This window comes from Oryza glaberrima, chromosome 2 (genome assembly GCF_000147395.1).
Source record: "Oryza glaberrima chromosome 2, OglaRS2, whole genome shotgun sequence".
Taxonomy (NCBI): Eukaryota; Viridiplantae; Streptophyta; class Magnoliopsida; order Poales; family Poaceae; genus Oryza; species Oryza glaberrima.
Genome location: NC_068327.1, coordinates 2,640,599 through 2,659,462, shown reverse-complemented (window position 1 = coordinate 2,659,462; position 18,864 = coordinate 2,640,599). Strand labels below are relative to the sequence as shown.

Below are 18,864 nucleotides of genomic sequence, written 5' to 3'. Positions count from 1 at the left end.
TAGGCATATATATATATATATATATATATATATATATGTGTGTGTGTGTGTGTGTGTGTGTGTGTGTGTCTAGATTCATTAACTTCTACATAAATATAGGCAATGCTAGAAAGTCTTACAATATGAAACGGAGGGAGTATCAGCCTGTAGGGAGTAAGAATCTAGTACTAATATGATATATCATAATTCTATGAATTTAGAAATGTCCCTTGTCCAGATATATTGTAGGAAAAATCTAATGGACGATTGAAACATTTGATTATCCAATGAATCATCAGCATTGGAATGGGTTCTAATCCTTTGAGGAGGATGTTCTACCGTGTACTCCATCCGTCCCAAAAAAAAAAAGACAATCTAGGAGGGATCCCTCATAGTACAACAAATCTGGACACCCTCATAGGTTATCTTTTTTTGGACGGAAGGAGTACCTTTTTATTTTAAATTTGATACAAATAGTTTTAAAAAAATCTTTACAAAATTGATGACGTAGAGTACAGTGATATCTATTAATTCATAAAAAAATAAGTTTGAATTCAACCCGACACATTGAGAAATAAATAATACAAATTCAAGTATGAACGGTACCACTATTCATACGCTAAATTTGTCATTCCTGTATCTTAATCTATGAGTTGATTTTGGAGCTAAGATTTTGTAGATATATATGTTGTATGAGTGTAGTAAATTTTTCAAGATTTTTTCATAACTATTTGGAGAGTTTTTCAAACCATCATATGGTTGGATTGGACTGAGAGGGCAAAAGGAAAAGACAAGAAATAAAAAGTTTGCATGTCTTGCATGTGGTGACCTTTCTCATATAGATATTTCGGTTACTGTGGACAATTTGGGTACTTCTTTTCCAAGTTATGATTTAAAGTGTACTGTGGTTGCCAATATATTTTCAGTATCTTCCAGGGCCAAAGATGTAACTTACCGTCCATACACTGTATATGTAATGTGTAGGATGCGCAATTTGGCTAGCTTGATGCATACCTTTCTGTCTTTTTATTTTCTTTTTCCATTTTGATTGATATTTGAAAGCAGTACTTTCTGATAGAAAAGTTGAAAGGTGCAAAAGCTAGGAAGGGTTGAAACATAAGTAAATTATCCTCTTTAGGTTTCGGCCAATTAGAGATCCACATATCACAAATACTGAATTTTGGAACAATCAATTATCAACTGATTTGTTTATGCAACTCAATATGGTATTAGAGTCATCTCAAGTTTAAACCGCGTGGCTTTTCTAGCTGGAATAACATATTTTTCTCATGTAGACATATTTACTGCAAATACTTTAATTTGGGTGTTTTTTCTTTATTTTGTGATCAAGCATATTGCAGCTGCTCCTATATAGTACTCCCCCGTTTTTTAAAAAAGAATATCATTGAAAATTGTTTAGCATATATTAAAGTTTGAGAAACAAATACCGTAGATCCTCTTATTAATTAATGTGTAGTTGGGAGCGGACCAGCAGTTAGAGATAGGAAGGAGAGAAATTTTGAATCATAGAGTAACAATCTTTTTGGATGGAGGGAGTATATTCCAAGGCCAACATGTGATTTGTAATAATTATTTGGGGTATAAAAAATAAAATAATTATTATAATTTTGAAAATATTTTTAAAACAATTTTCTGAGAACCTTTTTATAAAAAAAATCGCACCATTTAGATGCTTGAGAAAGTGTGTGCATTTGTCCATCATTTCATTTCTTGAGAAAGACCATGTCACTCGGCATCCATAGTACTGTTGTGTCATTTATGGGAGGTACAGTTTGCCTGGCTACATTTTTATCGACAATTGAAAGCAGCACTTGTTAAGTAGAATAGTCAAAAGTGCCAAAGCTAATCGAATATAAGTGGAGTGTTTACTCTTTCTTATAGTTTCAATCTTTTAGATTGAACGTTGATGCGTACAGCTTACTATATTTGGTGTATACAACGTAGTTATACATTTTGATAATTGAAAGCAGCGTTTGTTCCGTAGAATAGTCGAAAGTGCAAAAAGCTAGGAAAAAGAAAGTCAAATATAAGTGGAGTGTTTACTCTTTCTAATAAGTTTAATCTTTTAGGTTGAAGGTTGATGTATACAGCTTACTATGTTTTGATGTACAGTACCGCTAAGTTGTACTTCGGGTCAGTGACGGCTTTAGGATTTTTCGTTCGGTGGTCCTACTTCACACTCTAAAATCACATAATGTTGCAAACTCAATATACATATACAAAATTTGCTCAAAGTATGATAGAAATACAGTAATAATATCGCAACATTACGGGCTCAATTCTATTTCTTCAACTCCAAATTCAACTTCCTCGTATTTCGTTAGCACGCTTTTCAAAATGTTAAATGATACGTTTGTTTTAAAAAAGTTTCTATATAGAAGTTGTTTAAAAAAGCAAATAAATCCATTTTTCAAATTTATAATAGTTAATATTTAATTAATCATGTGCTAATAAGGTTTATCGTTTTGCGTGCAACAAAAATATACCCCTCCATCAAAAAGAATCCTTTTTTCTGGGACGGAGTAGTATCACCCAAACGGGAGATCGAACAGGGCCAACTAACTCTTGAGTCTAAAAGTTCAAAAATACACAATATAAATAGTTCAGTATGCCGTGTTTATGTAGTGGATTTGAGCCATATGAAGAAGGGATCTTTTTCGGCCAAAATCAAGGGTGGTCCACCCTCAAACCCTCTAGAACAACCCCTGCATTGGGAGAGGTACCCCAACATAAACATAGAAAAGCTTTTTTTTTTTTTTAACCATGAGAAACATTGAAGGATTGTTTTTGTTTTCAGAGCACAGCTGATTTGATAATCACAAATTGGAGTGAACAAGGTCAAGATTATTTACAGTTTCCACAAAAGGATGGACACCAAATCCATGATAAATATTTACAAGCTTGAGTCTCCCAGGTGGGATTAGCTCACAGTAGAAGGTTCAGCTGAAGCTTTGCATATTGGACACCAGTTCTTCTGCCTGAGCCACTGGTGAATGCAGCACACATGGTACTGATGCTCACATCCCAGCCGTCCAACTTCTTCACCCTCTATGTACTCCTCCTGGAATAGACAAATATTCCCATTACTGTGACGATTTACCAAAGTAATCCCTTTTATTTCTTATGTTCAAACCAATTGATGAATCCTTTAATGGCTATTTTTTACAGGCACAGAATTGATTGCCATTGTTGGAAGGGCGATGGAGGTTTCAGATGACAGGTTTTACAAAACTGAGTACTACTCCCTCCCTTTCATATTATAAGACGTTTTGGTTTCTCCATCCTCGTCCAGATTCACTAGCATCCATATAAATTTGAACACATATACGAAGCACATACATGGACCCATGCATGAATCTATTCAAAGACCAAAAACATCTTATAATACGAAACAAAGGAAGTAGATACAACAGTTATCTGAGCTCTGAACATCTGTGGACACTGTAGGTTAATTGAACTAGTAGTAACAAGTATGTCAAAAAGAATCATCAGCAAGGAAGAAGTAGGGATGACGCAAAATCAATCATAAATAGTGTTCAATAAATTGGCAAGAGCGAAGTAACAGTTCATTTCATAAGAATGTAAGATAGTGGACGCGTAGATTCGGTCTTCAGTTTCACTTTCACTATGCATTAGTAGTAGTAGACTCCCTAAAAAAGGTGCAACACAACATTTGATACTTAGATGATGACAAGATACCTGGCATATGCTGCATTTGATGTCGTCTACAACTTGCGCGTTTGCTTTTGTAGCCACTGGTCTATATATACTTCTTCTGAGGCATTTCACAAATTGCTCCTCAGAAAGAGCGGTGCTAACAGAGCCTATTCTGTCTCCTAATGCTAATAATTCCTGTTCAGAAGGAGGGAACGAAATTACTCTCAAATAAGTACATGCTAGAAGTTGAGCCATGAATGACCGTTTACTTAATTAAAAGCACTTCTTATATGAAAATATTTAGGAACAAACTTACAAAGTTTTTGCGAGGTCCAAACAAATATAGTAAAAAAATACCTCATAGGACATGTTGTCGATATCCATGCGCATGTCACTATGCTGATCATGGGAGGTGAAAGCACCAAGCAATATATTTGTCTCCAACACCATCAATTGCTGCCAAAATTTATCCAGATTCCAAGTGAAAAGTCAATCACAAGGAATTATTTTGACACAAAGGCAAAGAAACTAACCTCATAAGTCAGTTCTGCTTCTTGTTCAATCCTGTCCAGAGCTAGTAATACCTGCATGTGGAGTAAAAATAATGATGTAATCCTACATAAAATCTATCTTCGGAAAGAGAGAAAAAAACGGAGCTGCTATAAAATGACCTCTGCAATTCCTTCTATGGATATGTGTCTTCGGCCATTTCTTTCTCTGAAAAGATCATGGAATGTCTGTGGAGGTCTTTCCTCATAAAGGGAGCTTGATCTTCTTCTCCTTGCAGTGAAAGCATTTGATCCCTCTCCTCTAGATGAGTAAATTGCATGAGGTAATTCTGCAGAGAATGGTCTTGAGGAGCTCTCTGTAGAGGCCTCTTCCGAAGATGAATGCACCTGATCTGACTGTTGATTCCCTATGGAAGAATCACGCTGAGAAATCATGCCATCCTCTCTTTCCTCAGAGATCCTGAACCTAGCACCCCAAGGAGGTCTTCTTGTCCTTACTGACACTGCTGAATCCTGAAAATTCCTTCTGCTTCTTAGTGCATTTTGTTGTGAAGCCCGTTCAGTTGTAGTTGTGCTGATTCTAGGACCAGCAATGGCAGGGTATGCAGGAGGTGAATCGTCTAAGCTAGCCGTTCCACTTAAGCCCCTTGATCTAGAAAAACTTCCCCCATCAGAAGTCCTTTTTCTCATTGCATCAAACCTCCTGCTATAAACAGAACCAGATGAGCAACCTGATGGCAGAAAATTAGGTACTGAAGTACAGTCCGGATTGTTATGACCATGCCGTTGTACTCCGCTAGCATGATTACACGGTCGCTTCACATCGGCAGGAGCATATCTTGATATAGTAGGCCTGTTAGTACATGACGAAGAGCAAACTCCTGATTGACCCAAATTCAATTCTTTGTCCTTCTGTCTACGGGTTCTAGAACTTGGAGCAGCACTCCTTACCAAGGATTCAACTGCATGTTCAGAAATATCTGACGAACTAGCAGAATCAGAAACTCCAGCATTGGGTGCTATCAATTGGTCTTGTTCAGTAGCCAAGCCTTCTGTTTCAGTATGCAGAACATCTGAACTCCTATCATCGACAACGATTCTCTTATTACTACCCTCCAGATGTTTGCCCCCAGCATTTCTGCTGCTACTTTCAGCAATGTCTACCCCTGCCAACAGCGATTGCCTTCGTTTTTCGTCACCAAATTTTCTAAGCAGAACTTTGGAAGAGCTTCCATGAATGGCCATTGAGGTTGAAGATTTGAATGAGTCACGTAGGTATCTTGGTCTCTCTTGATTATCAGACAGCCTGGTTTTCATCGGATTGAGTCTTGTGGTGATTCCTGGTCCATCATAGTTCTGAATGGTCCTCTCTTCAGTGCTTTGATTTCTCGAAGAGAAACCACCACCTCTTCTGAGAAATCCAATAGCTGCTTTTGATCTCCAACTTGGATAATCCTCCATATGATTAGGCGGTACTGACTACAGAGATTGAAATTTTCTTCAGTTTCAACAAAGCCTAGAGAATCGATGACAAGAGATGACTGAGCAAGAGCAATCAGCATAAACGGTGACAGGCTGGCTACAGGAGCATATGTTATTATTCAGATAACATATTAACTGCTTTGAAACTGACACTAGAATCAACAGTAATACATATTAGCTGCTCTGAAACTGACACTAGAATGAACAGTAATCCTGACATATTAGAGTCATCAGCAGCGAAACAAATAGATTCAAGATAAGCCAAACAACCCTATATATTTTTTCTTGAAAGGAACAAACAACACTAATAATTGTTAACTACTTGAGTAGTTAAGTCCTGAACAAACCTCACATATTTTTTTAAGAATATTAAGGCCATCGTATACTATCCACAGCAGCCATTGTCGGATGTCGTTAAAACTCAGACAAACCACTACAAAGAACAAAGTTTAGCCAATGAAAGACCATGATTTAATTAATTAATTAATTAACCTTAGTGCATAAAAATACATTTTCAAGATAGATTAAAAAAAGGATTGGGACCGCACTCCATGTATGATGACATGATCATTGATAAGGTTTATGTGCTGACATCACTCGTCTATCCACATACTCTTGTCAAGTAATAATTCCTCTAAACCTTTTGACTAACCACCACTAATAAACAGATTTTATAGCTGTAAAATTACTAACCCACATTCGCAATAAATTCGTAGACAAAAACAGTAACGCCATGAAACCTATTCTAGGGACGAAATTAATCTATCTATTGAAATGGAAGATCAATCGCCTCTCTCACTCACAATCAATCCAACGAATTACGCACAAAACGCTCCAAATTTCGGCCTCCTCGCCGATCCCAAAACCCGAAAACTTCTAAAAATCCCCAAATGACAACTGAACAACCGATCACTCCAAAACCACATCAAAATCGCAGCAACTCCATCAAATACCACACAGCATCAAGCAACACAAGTTCTTGGACTAAACCAAAATGAAATGGAAAGAGGGAGAGACATCAACCTACGAGCACATCCACCAGTTCTGAACTTCTCTGATCCTGAACCAAAAAAAGAAAAAAAAAAGAAACACCCAGCTTTCTCCAATCGGGGCGGAGAGCCAAGAAACGGTCGGAAAGGGCGCAACCTCGCTTCCTCCGCCGTACCACGAACGCGACGGCGCACCGGAATCCGAGCCGGAGCAGCCGCCGAGGAGGAGGAGGAGGAGGAGAAGCGAAGCAAGAGCAGCGAGAAATGGGCCACCTTTGGCTTGGCTTGGATTCCTTCTTGGTTGGATCCGAGGCGAGGTTATTAGCGGAGGGCTTAGCGGGTCTGGGAGTTCAAAACCCGACCCGTTAAGGCCGAACTGGGTAGTGGTTGTTGCTTTGCGTGTTTCGGGTGTACCGGCCTGGGAGAATCCTACGCGTACGTACCCCACTCTATGACATGTGGGCCCGGGGGAAGGTACTGTACTGCATGGGTAGTAACGTGGAGTAGGCGTGCACGTGAGAAAAAAAAACTGGAGCAAGCGAAACGGGCGGCCTGCATGTCAGCGTCGTGGTTGGATCATTTGGATAAAAAGCATTAAATATTTTTTGGTTGGTTATTTAGATAAAACATTGATATTTGTTTGTGTGTGTATCTGTTTCTTAGCCCAAGTGGCACATTAATATAGACAGTATGTACATATAAACTTAGATAAAAGAATCTCTATGAATACAATTGAGCAGCTTAGTTTGATTATGTTACCTGTGAAACCTACTCATTTATCTACCTTAGAATCTACTACTCGATATGAGTGCTCGTATTTAAGGTTAATTATTTCTTCGGTATTAGATAATGTGTTCGTCGAAAGTGAGGTGTTTGGTGACTCGTCAATCATGTTAACTAAGGGCACCCACAATGGTTATCTATAGGCTCTTTATAAGAGATCCATGTCAGCATATTTTTCTACTTGGAAGAGATTAAATAAAGAGAGAGAGCAAAACTATCTACTAACCTGGAGATAGTCTATAGAGAAAAACGAGGCAATGCATTAGAGAGCTATAGATACCTATGTAGACATACTGTCGAGATGGTTTACTATTAATCTAGTCTATTGCTGAGATGTACATGTTTTATATAGAGCACCTTACTTTACCATTGCGGGTGCTCTAAGTTTTTCCTGTGTACTTATATGAATGACTTCGTCAATATCAAGATATACTGACACAATCTTTCGAAGATGTTCATATGGGTATAGAAATAGGGTGTACGTGTATTCATTGGAATACGTGCGTACTTTATATGAGTATATATTTTCGTACTGTGTTAAAAAAAAAATTTCCTGCGATGGAGCCAAGGAAATGTCACAGGCAAACAGTTGGGAGACAAGAGAGCACTGTTCCATTTCAGGTCAGGTGTGCCAACATGCATGGTAAAATATGGCTACAATATAAAATATCCATGTATACTTGTATGGTACCAATCATAGCATGGGGACAAAGTCACAAAAAGCTGATTGTTTTGTTCATTAGTGTCAATGCAAAATTGGTGATATCAATCTTTTTCTTTAGACCAACTAATCACTAATCACTCCACTCAGATAGCACTAACTAGAGGCATTAGCATTAAGCATTATCTCACAGCTTTGCAAAGCTTAGTGCAGGGATTTTATATGATTGCAACTACTCATATAGTTGAGACAATGTATATGAGAAGTTGAGTTACAACTAATGCAAGATCTCCTGAATTCAGATTCAGAGGGATCCTGTCTGTGGTGAGTCTAGCAGGCAACAGCTTTGCTATTTTGTAGGTTTATCCATCAGAATTTTTTTTTCTTAAAGGTCAACACCAATGGATTTGCAAATCATAAATACATATACATGTACATCCACTTGAGATATTAAAAACCATGCAAATATGAAATATGTGAATGAAAATCCATATCCAACTTCAGGCTTCTAACTAAGGTGCACTTTACTTTTTCTGAAAAAGAGAATCCATATATACTGTGTGAAGAAGAAACCAATGTAAATGGTTTGTGATGGCTACTTTGCAGGAGTGGTTAGGATGATGGCATCAACCTGATGTGATATATATTTTGGTTATTGGAAGATTAGGATAAGATGATATGATTTCTTCTGGCCTATATAAAACTGCTACATAGAGAGGGTTCTGGAGTTTGATTACACTATTTACAGGGCAGGTTTAGGTGTTTCACTGGTTGCAACCTATCTACTGACTTCACAAATCAGACAGCACCACATTGGTTCTGTGGAGCCTTGTTCTTTGAGCCTTTTGGCTGCACCTTGGTCTGGAGTTAGGTCAAGTTCATCATAGAGGTTGATATCACAAGAAGATGAGAAACCAAATTGGTGATTAGTTTCTCCACCTCAAGATTTAGCTGAACTTGAATTGCGAATTTGGTTGGGATATGGCCAGTTTGTATTATATTTGTATATATATTTCTCAGTTTTTGTGTGTGCAATGTGCATCCAATCATCCTATAAGCAGATAAGATAAGCCAGGTTCATGTCAAGTCTAATAATATAATCCATCAACAGAGAGAACTTTGTTTCTTCGCCAAAAGAGACATGGATGATCACTTTAAAAAAAGAGACATGAATGAATGGTCACTTTAATTGGGTCATCAACTCACCATCATGTCATCTCTATAATAAAACTTGTGAATGGTAGTAACAAATACTACTGCTTAAAATTTGGCTGATTCGGTAGTAAGTACAAGTGAAGTACACAACTTGCAAAGATTCCAAGAAATTCCAGCCGACCTGCCCTCATGTAGACAGGTCAAAGTTGAAGAGCCAGGAACCTAACCTAAACCTCATGGGACAAAGACCAAACAAATTTAGCATCTGCCACACACACTCCCAAAATTCAGGATTGCAATGAGATGTCTCCTCTTCACGGCTCATGAAAACAGGGCAAAAAGGAGTGAAATTGACAGGATGTACCTTTCAAGATTTCAAGGCTTGTACTTGCACAGTTGCATAGCTGTTCTTGCCAGGCTCAGGATCTTCCTCTCTCATTTTCTTTCTGAGAAAGCACCGTTATGTTACATCCAGTTCAGGACCACTCAGAGCATCTTTTCATGGATGTGTTTGCAACATTGCAATCGACAAGATATGTATCTTCTTTTTTTCATTCAGGTGCCTCTTGGGTATCAGATATCATTGCTGACATTAATGATGTGATTACACACAAGCAGATGTACTGTTCAGTTGCCAGCAAACAAATGCACAAATAATTATCACAACCATTACAATGGACCAGAAAATCCCTATTTACAAGGTATATACACTTTGTTCATTACTATTCACACCATCATCATATACTTGTGCAGATACAACATACTAAGAGCACAACACAACAACAACTCAACAAGCATATCTGCGTGAAAATAAAAAGGAAATGGGCATCATGCTTACCCATCTGCTACCTTCTCTTACTGACAAACAGATACCGAGATTTAATCCAGCCTGGTAAGCAGCCACTGAGAGTGATGAACGACAACTGAGCCAACCCTTTCGTTTCTTCCAGAGAGACAAGTGCCAACGGAAATCCAGTGATTTAGATCTCCAGTTTGCTGTTACACGAACCTTTAATCAATAAGTCTCAAGATTCTTTTCTACTAGCAGAGCCTGGGCAAGGTAACCTCACTTAATTTCCTGAAAATTAACGGGTGCTACTGTTAATGCACAACTTCTTTGGATGCAAAAGCGAAATTTATGATGCTTATACCAGCCCAAGTATTTCAACAGCCAAAAAGTGATCCACAAATCACAGAAAAATATAACCAACCTCAGGATAGCTCTGAAGTATGAAGTCTGGTAGTGGCGCAAGCAGCATATGTAGTCGAGGAAAATATGTACATAAGCAGCCGCTTTCGCTTTACGGTCCAATTGCCTGCACGTATGAGGTCCCAGCCCTCTAGTTCAAATATAGATCCGCTGGTGAAAGATCAAATAGTTTTTCATATTACCTTAAAAGTTTTGTAAACTTACCCTGCTAACAGTATCAGCCAACCTGCAATATGCAGACAAGAGTCACAAAAGTTAAGGAAAACTGGCACGCATTTTACTACTACTAGCAATCAAGAGGGATATATATGTCTCATCTCACCATGCATGCTACATCTCGGCCTGTATGCCTGTTGATCTAGGTGGGAGCTTCTGTTACATGAATATGAGCTCTGGAATATGAGCAATCTTGTGCCTGTCCTCTCCTTGGCACTTCTCTGACAATACAGGGCAGTTGATGATCTTTAGCTTCTTCAGCTTAGTAAGACGTCGTATGCTTTCCGGCAGTGAAGACAGCATTGGGCAAGTTTCGAACCAAATGTCTTCCAGACAAGTGAAATAATCTCCTAGGAATTCTGGCAGTGTCTCCAACTCAACACATCCCTTTATACCGAGGCTCCGGAGGGACGTGAAGCACTGAATAGCCTCTGGCAGGGCTCTAAGGCCAGCTATAGACTCGAGAGTAAGAGTCGTGATTGAAGAGAGGTGCTGAGCCCTACGCCACATTTCGGGAGAATTGGGTGCACGCTTGATGCAAAGATGAAGTGGAGAAGTAGCAGATGTAAGGTTCCCAAACCCATGTTCTGGCACGTGATTGCTATTATCTACGAACCATGTCATGCTCCTTAGGGGATAAGGCAGGAACTTCAACTTTGGACAATCGGAGCCCACAACAGATGTAAATTAGGGATTAAGAATAATTCGTTGTCTTGTTTAGATGATCTAGTTGTCCACCACTCTTCCAAATTGTCCATTGAAATCAAGAAAATCATTCTTAGCTTCTGGCAGCTTCCGTAGTCCCCATAAAATTCCGGGCCAACACCCTTGATTTTAGGCATTTCAGCCATTACCAATGCTCTCAGGTTTGGTAGGCACCCAAGTGGAGGGAGGCGGTTGCATTCAATCAGACTCTCCAGATGGATGGTGGTAAGATGAGGTAGGAAGGAACGAATTTCCAGCATCCACTTAGGTAACTCAATGCCACAATACCCCTTGATAGTAAGGTGATGGAGACTTCTAGGAGGCACGAGCATCCCCAGCACCGTTTTGTGATGAGCCGTTTCACTTATATACTGCTTCGGTTGCCATGAAAAAGTCAACTTTGTAAGCTTCAAGCTGTTGAGAAGTATAGCATGCTCTATCCCTTCCAAATGCTTAAAATCCTCGAGACCTTGTATCTGTAGTTCATGGTAGTGTGTCTTTTTTAGTTCCGTAATCCGACTGCATAGGTCAGCGCTTCCTCCGTCGATCTTACAAAACCATTCCAATTTTAGATTCTTCCTCAGTTTTTCTAGTTCATCAGAAAATGGTGTAAATGTTCCTTCAACATTTTTAAGTGTGGACATGTTAAAAATGCTATCCGGCAGGTCTTGAAGGACAAAGTTGCCTTCAATGTCTAAGCTTTGAAGCTGTAAATCACCAACACATGAGGGCAGATGTTCTAGCCTTATACAATATGACAAATTTAGATGCCTTAACATCATGAGCTTGCATAGAGACTTGGACAACGCTTCAACCTTGGAACAACTTGTCATGTTCAAATACTCAAGCTTAGAGAGTTGATCAATGCAGTCTGGGAGCTTTCCAAGGTTATGGCAATCCGACAGATCAAGATGTGCCAGATCATGAAGTTGACAACAAGATTCTGGCAGCGAGATGAGTTTGTAGCAATCTGATAGGCTCAGAAACTGAAGTCTATTCAGATCACCAAAGGACATTGGAAGCGCCTCCAATTCATGACAACTTGCTAAGTTTAGGAAGAGAAGACTACTAAGATCCCCAAAAGAGGTGGGAAGCTCATTAAGGTTGGCACACCCCGATAGGTCAAAGTATTGCAGCTTTTGGAGGCAACCAATGTTTGTGGGCAATGTCTTTAGGGGAGTATTTGAAAGTATCAAGGTTTGCAAGTTTAGCAGACGGTTCAAGGATTTAGGCAAGTTTGAGATACAAAGGCTAGAGGCATCGAGATACTTTAATAGCTTTAGTTTATAAACAGAACTTGGTAGCTCTGACACTTGGCATCCACCCAAATCCAAAACTCTCAAACATAATGCATGTGAGAATGCTTGCTTAGGAAGATGTGCTTTATTGCATCCCCTAAAATGCAGGGCCCTAACCTTTGTTGCCAAAGACTTATAGGCTGATGATGTCTCGTTTTGATTTAACAATAAATGATAGTGGCAATTCAGTTTGTCCCTCTTAGTATTTCTGTTTTCTGTACCATTTGTGTAAGAGAATTCATCACCAGCAACATGTCTTGCAAGCTCATGGACCATATCATGCATATGAAGTCTGAACGTGGCTTTGAATATCATCCTTGCAGCCAGCACCTTGGGAACAAAAAAAAACAGAGAGAGCATAGTTCAGATCTTCAAAAGAAACTATTGCAATTCCATAATTACAATCAGGTAGGCGTTGTTTTCACTTACCGTAGGAGAAGTGAAAATTGTAAGGAAGGACATCCCCAATAATTCATTAACATATTCCATAGCAACCTTCTGAAGTGGTTGCCCATCAGTATCTTGAATAAACCCTAAAGCAATCCACTGTTGGATCAAGCAGTCATGATCTATAACATGGCTCTTAGGAAACATAGAGCAGTACATGAAACAAAGTTTAAGCTGTGGAGGCATGTGATAATAGCTCAGCAGCAAGCCTTTCAGAATTCCTTCATCATCATCCTTGTTAGTATCCAGAAAGTTACTATTTTTAATTTCAAACCATTCTTCTCTTGTGCAGTGCTTCCGTATCACATAACCAAGAGCCTTAGCAACTAGAGGTACTCCACTGCATCACTGTGCAATTTCTTTTCCAATGTGATCAAGGTCAGGGAATCGACAATCTTCCATATTGCGAGGCTTCATGATAAACCAACATTCATCAATTGACATACCCACCAGTTTAATTGGATCAATGGTATGAAAATATGAAGAACGTATGGTAGATAATGTATTTACAACCTTTTCACTACGGGTGGTGACTATTATCTTGCTTCCTTTCTTTCCAGATTGCAACATGTTCATCAGCTTCTCCAATTTAGACCTCCCTTCCACCCATAAATCATCCAAGACAATGAGATATAACTTGTCGCAGAGTATGCGGTCCAGCTGAGATTTTAAATTTTGTTGATCAGCATCCTTAGCTGGAGTGCTACCCTCCACATGAGATATAATGCCAGACACAATCTTATTTAACTGAAATTCCATCGAGACATGGACCCATGCTTTCACATCAAACATATCTGTCTCCTTGTCAGTGTAAACAGCTTTTGCCAATGTCGTCTTACCCATACCGCCAAGGCCAACAATAGGAATGATAGAACTTTCTTGGAATGGTTGAATGGTAGAGCTTTCCTGGCCTCCATCTTTCAGCAACACCTTGGTTAATATCTCTTTCTTCTCACTTTCCCTTCCTACCATCTCAATTTCATCTGTGTGACCAATAAATGTTTCTCGCCAACTTTCATTACTATCTTGTCTGGTTGGGGTAGGCAATGTCAGACGAGGGGATTTCTTCTGGTTCTCAACAATCTTATCTAGGTTCACCCGAATATTTCTCATCTTATGTGACGTGGCGATGCGCACAATGAGTGGGTTGATTGATGAGAAGAACAATTTAACCTGTAGCATTTTTCTAATTTAGACAAATAACCACAAATATACCTCTTACTCAGCATGCATGAGTGAGAAAAGGGGTTCTTAAAATGTTAATCTATTTTTTTATGAAGTAGGCTCACAACTAGGACATAAATACTTTTTTATTGTAGGAAAAAAATAACTTATAACAGTGCAAATGTGTTTCCATGTCGTGTATACCAACACTGACAACCAAATCGTGGTAGCTTCAAACTCACACCCCACGGTAGTAAACTTGTGTAGGCAAGATATGGGTGAATGTTCCTTTTCTATTTTTCGGTTGGAGAATTGAGAAGTGGGCTTTGTTAAGTACGGAGTATAATATTTTATGAGCAGCCAATTAATTGTTCGCAAATCACATAGAGTCCTAATATTGCCAACGAATGAAGAGTGTGTGCTTCTTACAATAATACTCCGTCCGTTTCATGTTATAAGACGTTTTGACTTTGTTCAAAGTCAAACAGCTTTAAGTTTGACTAAGTTTGTAGAAAAAAATAGTAATAACATTTTCAACCGAAGATAAATTTATTATGAAAATATATTTAATTATTGATTTGATGAAACTAATTTGGTATTATAAATATTACTATATTTGTCTATAAACTTAGTCAAATTTGAAGCAGTTTGACCTTGACAAAAGTTAAAACGTCTTATAACCTGAAACAGATGGAGTACAATTATATATTCTCCCATCAAAGTAAGTTTTAACAGCTAAGATTATATATGTTATTCCCAATCAGAAAAATTAATTAAACTTATGCACACAAGCATGTGAGGAGGACTCAGTGCCTGGAGGGTACAAACCGTGCATCTGCTATTTTTCCATATCATCGCATTAGTCAACAACTCATCCAATGTGTCTTCCATGTCGTAGGCAACAGACTTGTACTTTTTGAGCCAATGTCGTAGCACCAATGCGTTGTCGTCAGTCTCCCTGGAGTGCTTGTCGGCATAGCTAAGTGCAACCTTGAGGTCAGTCATCTTGCTCTTCATCTGTTGGACATCCTCTTGGAAGTTCCACAGCAGCTGGATCCTCTCCCAGGCGTTATCGCCCAGCATGCCGGCAACACGCTGCACGACAGCGCCTGCGATCATCTCCGCTCCCCCACTCATGCCTTAATTGCTCTCTTTCGTGGGCGCAGGGATTTTCTTTGTGATGTACTGGTGTGGTGTTGTTGTTGTTGTGTTGTCCAGAAAGAGATCGAATTTGCAGATAGACTTATAGCCGACATGTTGTGCGTGCATTTGTATACATATATCCTGAAGCTTTTGCACAGATACCTGGAGTGGACTAGAAGCTATTCCGAGACATCGTTGCAGGTATATGGTTGCCCGAAGGACAGGACAAGGTCTTCTTAGATGAACTAAATTAAGAGAGGAACTCGGATTACTAACTGGAATATAAAATCCATGGATTAAAAAAGTGAAACCAAAGCAAAATCACGCACGGTTGCAGCTAGCCTGAACACCTGATTGGATGCCATTGAGCAAACAAACAAACAAAAAAACGGATGCCAAAGAAAGATCCGTAGAATACCTTCCACGCCAAACTAGATGGTGAACGAATCGATTCCCACTACTGCATGAACAGAACAGGTCGGTCAATCCATCGAATACCTTGTGGGCATACGGCCGCCCTCGGAAGGGCGCGCGCGCGGTGCCGCGGCGGCGGAACGGGGCGGGCCACGCCGGACACCGGCCGCGTCGGGCGCCCACCGGCGGGAATCCTTGGGTTCGCTTCTGCGTCGACGGGGTCGGACCTCGCCGGGGCTCCGGCTTGGATTTCACCGGCGCCGCCGCGGCGGGGTGGAAGAAGCCAGCTGCCCCAGCTAGTATCACCCCATTCTCTTCCCAAGGCCCGGTCGCTCCGCCTCGGGGGCGACGCAGGCGGCGAAACAAGCCGCGCCGCCCCCGTCCCTCTCCTCCCCTCCCACGCCTCGCCGCCGCCCGAGCCGCCGCCGGCAAAGCCGAGCGGCTGCAAGGACGGCGGCGGTGGGGCTCTCTCTCTCCACCGCTCGCAGTGGAGCTGAACGGGGCGCCGGCAAGACGGAGCGGCAAGGCTCCGACGACGAGGAAGAACCGACGACGGCGATCAGATCCGGTGCCGAGATGCACGGATCCGGTACCCCCATGGCCGGATCTGTTGCTCCGGGCGGCAGCGAGCCGGGTCGGCAAGTCGCGGCGTCGGCGGCGAGGAGGTGGCGGCTTTGGCGGCCGGAGGGCGACCTCGGCGACGTGGAGTTGGCAGCGGAGCAGAGGACGCGGCGGCATGACTGTGGCTGCGGCGACAATCGGCGGGCGTGGCCAGATCTGGCCGGACGGCTGGCGGCGGCGCTCGCGGCCGTGGTGCAGCTGCGGCGGAGGTGGATGGCGACGGTGGCGGCGGCGGCGGCGGCTGGTGAGGGCGGCGACGGCTGAGGCAGCCGCTGCGGTGGCTGGCGATGGCGGCGACGGCTGAGGCAGCCGCGACAGCGAGGTGGCGGCGACGGCTGAGGCAGCCGCAGCTGTGGTGGCGGCTACACGCGGTGCCAACCGTGGATGAGGGGGAGGAGGCACAGCGGCCTCGGACGGCTAGCCGAGGGCGTGGCAAACGTCCGCATCTGGCCAGCGCAGCAGCGTTTGGAAGAGGGGTCGGAGACCGGCTTGGTGCAGAGAGGCGCAGCCGATGGCAACGGAGGCCAGCTCGGCGCGAGAGGTGCGGGCGGCGGAGATGGAGGCCGGCTTGGCGTGAGAGGCGCGGCCGATGGAGGGAGGCCGGATTGGCGCGAGAGGCGCGTCCGGTGGAGGAGGCCGGCTCGGCGCGAGAGGCGCGGCCGGCGGTGGAGGAGGCGACCTTGGTGAGTGGAGGAGCTGCCGGTGGGTGTGGCACGGTCTTCGGCGCACGAAGGCTAGTCGGCGGAGGGCGCCGGTGCAGGGGGTCCCACATGTCGGCAGAGGTTGATTGGCGGTGGAGCATCGGTGTGTCAGCCGTGGTTTCGCAGGTGGTGAGCAGCAGGTGAAAACCCAGCCCGGCCTTGGCCGGACCAACAACGATGGTTAATTCCCCCTCCTGCGGGCGTTGTCTTGCTGTCTCGCCCCTTAAGGGTGGTTGCCGGGCGAAAGCCCAGTCCTGGCTCCTTTGAGCCTTGACGGACGGCGGTGGCGGTTTTCCGTCGCTTCTCTTCTTGAAGACGTCGTTTTGCCACCCTCTTGCTGTGTGGCGATCTCGTCTGTGTTCCTTTGTTGGTCTAGCGGCGGTCGGTCACGCTTAGCGGCAGCCGGTCCGGTGCTAGCCTTATCCTGGACTTGTGTTTACGCGCTGTCGGTGTGTGGGTGGTGGTATATTTTTTCTTTTTCCTGGTTACGACCCTCCAGGGTTGTAATCTTGTAATTTTTTCCTGCTCTATTAATAGAACTTCGCATCGTCGTTAAAATAAAAAGCTAGTACCACCCAAGAGCCCAAGGATAGGGTGATCGCATGCGCTTCAAGGGCCCCCAACAAGGCCCAGAGACGACAAGCGAATCTCTTCCTTGAGCATAACGAAAAGGAAAAAGTACACCGAAGGTCTCTCAACTTATCATCGAGTTACAAAATCGTCCTCAAACCGCAAAACCAGATATCCCATGTCCCTTAGCTAATCAAAACCGGTCACAATAAGTCCCTTGGCGGTTTTGATCCCGGTTTTGTCCTACGTGGCAGCTGAGTCAGCGTGGGACCCACATGGGCTCCACATGTCAGGATGCCATGTCAGGAGGCTGACCTCTCCCTTCCTTTCCTTCTCTCTCTCACACTCAACTAATGGGCAGGCCGGCCGGCGGAGGGGATGAAGTCGTCGAGGCGAGGAGGTCCGACGGCCGGCCGGCAGTGGGGATGAGGTCGTCGGCGTTGGCAGGGCGAGGCGGCGTCGTGGAGGGCGAGGAGGCTCCCGAACCCTAACCCTAACCCCCTCCTTCTCCTTCAGGTTCGTGGAGGAAGCGTGTGCAGCGTCTAGCTGCGCCCCCGTCCCACCAGCTGCGCTGCTCCGGGGTCCTTGTCCCCTCCCCGCCGCCGATGCATCTGGTCGGTAATTGCCCGTGTCCCTCTCCGCACATAGAGATTCTCCGGTTTTTCGCCCGAGCTACGCTTGATATTTGGATTGGTTTGGTTTGGTTTGGTGTGGTGTGGTTTGATTCGGGAGTGGAATTGAACGAGAATTTTCAGAATATAACACCCAATACGCACTGCTTCTAGGATTTATCACCCAATTCGCACTACTTTCAGAATACACCACTAGAATGCGAATTTTCTTCGTTCCGTAACACTCCGTCCACCCAAAGACGCATGTCGTCAGTTCATCCATCTTGCGTCGTTTGCCCGCACGAATCTGGCCGCCGGTGAGCTCATCCTCCCCCACGCCGACGAGCTCGTCCTCCCCCAACCAGCGAGCTCATCCTCCCCCACCAGCGAGCTCGTCCTCCCCCACGCCGGCGAGCTCCTCCTCCCCACACTAGCGAGCTCCTCCTCCCGCACGCATCTGGCGAGCTAGCTCGTGTCGTCCCCGGGCTCAGCCGCCGCCGCACCGGGCTGCCGCCACCGCGCCCTGAG

The 18,864-nt window shown here is 43.0% G+C and overlaps 1 protein-coding gene, 1 long non-coding RNA gene and 1 pseudogene across 7 annotated transcripts; 1 reads left to right on the top strand and 2 right to left on the bottom strand.

Moving 5' to 3' along the window:
• Window positions 1–2,805: 2,805 nt before the first annotated feature.
• Window positions 2,806–6,916, bottom strand: LOC127763245 (probable E3 ubiquitin-protein ligase RHG1A). 6 transcript variants are annotated; one of them, XM_052287892.1, is made up of 7 exons: window positions 6,672–6,916; window positions 5,996–6,081; window positions 4,329–5,682; window positions 4,191–4,241; window positions 4,015–4,113; window positions 3,700–3,852; window positions 2,806–3,061 (listed from the first exon to the last, which is right to left on the bottom strand). In XM_052287892.1, the coding sequence occupies exons 3-7, from the start codon at window positions 5,625–5,627 to the stop codon at window positions 2,921–2,923; spliced, it is 1,743 nt and encodes a 580-aa protein (XP_052143852.1). In that variant the 5' UTR covers window positions 5,628–5,682; window positions 5,996–6,081; window positions 6,672–6,916; the 3' UTR covers window positions 2,806–2,920. The 6 variants fall into 6 exon arrangements, with proteins under 6 accessions (XP_052143852.1, XP_052143853.1, XP_052143851.1 ...); XM_052287893.1 differs by having other exon boundaries at window positions 4,329–5,645; XM_052287891.1 differs by lacking the exon at window positions 5,996–6,081.
• A 2,361-nt stretch (window positions 6,917–9,277) lies between these two features.
• On the bottom strand, window positions 9,278–11,235 carry LOC127764317 (uncharacterized). Its single transcript, XR_008015852.1, has 4 exons — window positions 10,769–11,235; window positions 10,651–10,672; window positions 10,448–10,552; window positions 9,278–10,314 (listed from the first exon to the last, which is right to left on the bottom strand). It is a non-coding gene; the product is annotated as an uncharacterized LOC127764317 (long non-coding RNA).
• Window positions 11,236–15,530: 4,295 nt separating this feature from the next.
• LOC127761564 (uncharacterized) lies at window positions 15,531–17,721 on the top strand (annotated as a pseudogene).
• Window positions 17,722–18,864: the final 1,143 nt, after the last annotated feature.

What these genes read in the sequence shown, in the direction of transcription:
- LOC127763245 (XM_052287892.1), bottom strand. Translation starts at nt 5,627, where the DNA reads ATGGAGGATTATCCAAGTTGGAGATCAAAAGCAGCTATTGGATTTCTC. An exon ending in AAGCAGAACTGACTTATGAG is followed by an intron (nt 4,114 to 4,190) that starts GTTAGTTTCTTT and finishes AAATTTTGGCAG; the next exon opens with CAATTGATGGTGTTGGAGAC. An exon ending in TCAAATGCAGCATATGCCAG is followed by an intron (nt 3,062 to 3,699) that starts GTATCTTGTCAT and finishes TGTCTATTCCAG; the next exon opens with GAGGAGTACATAGAGGGTGA.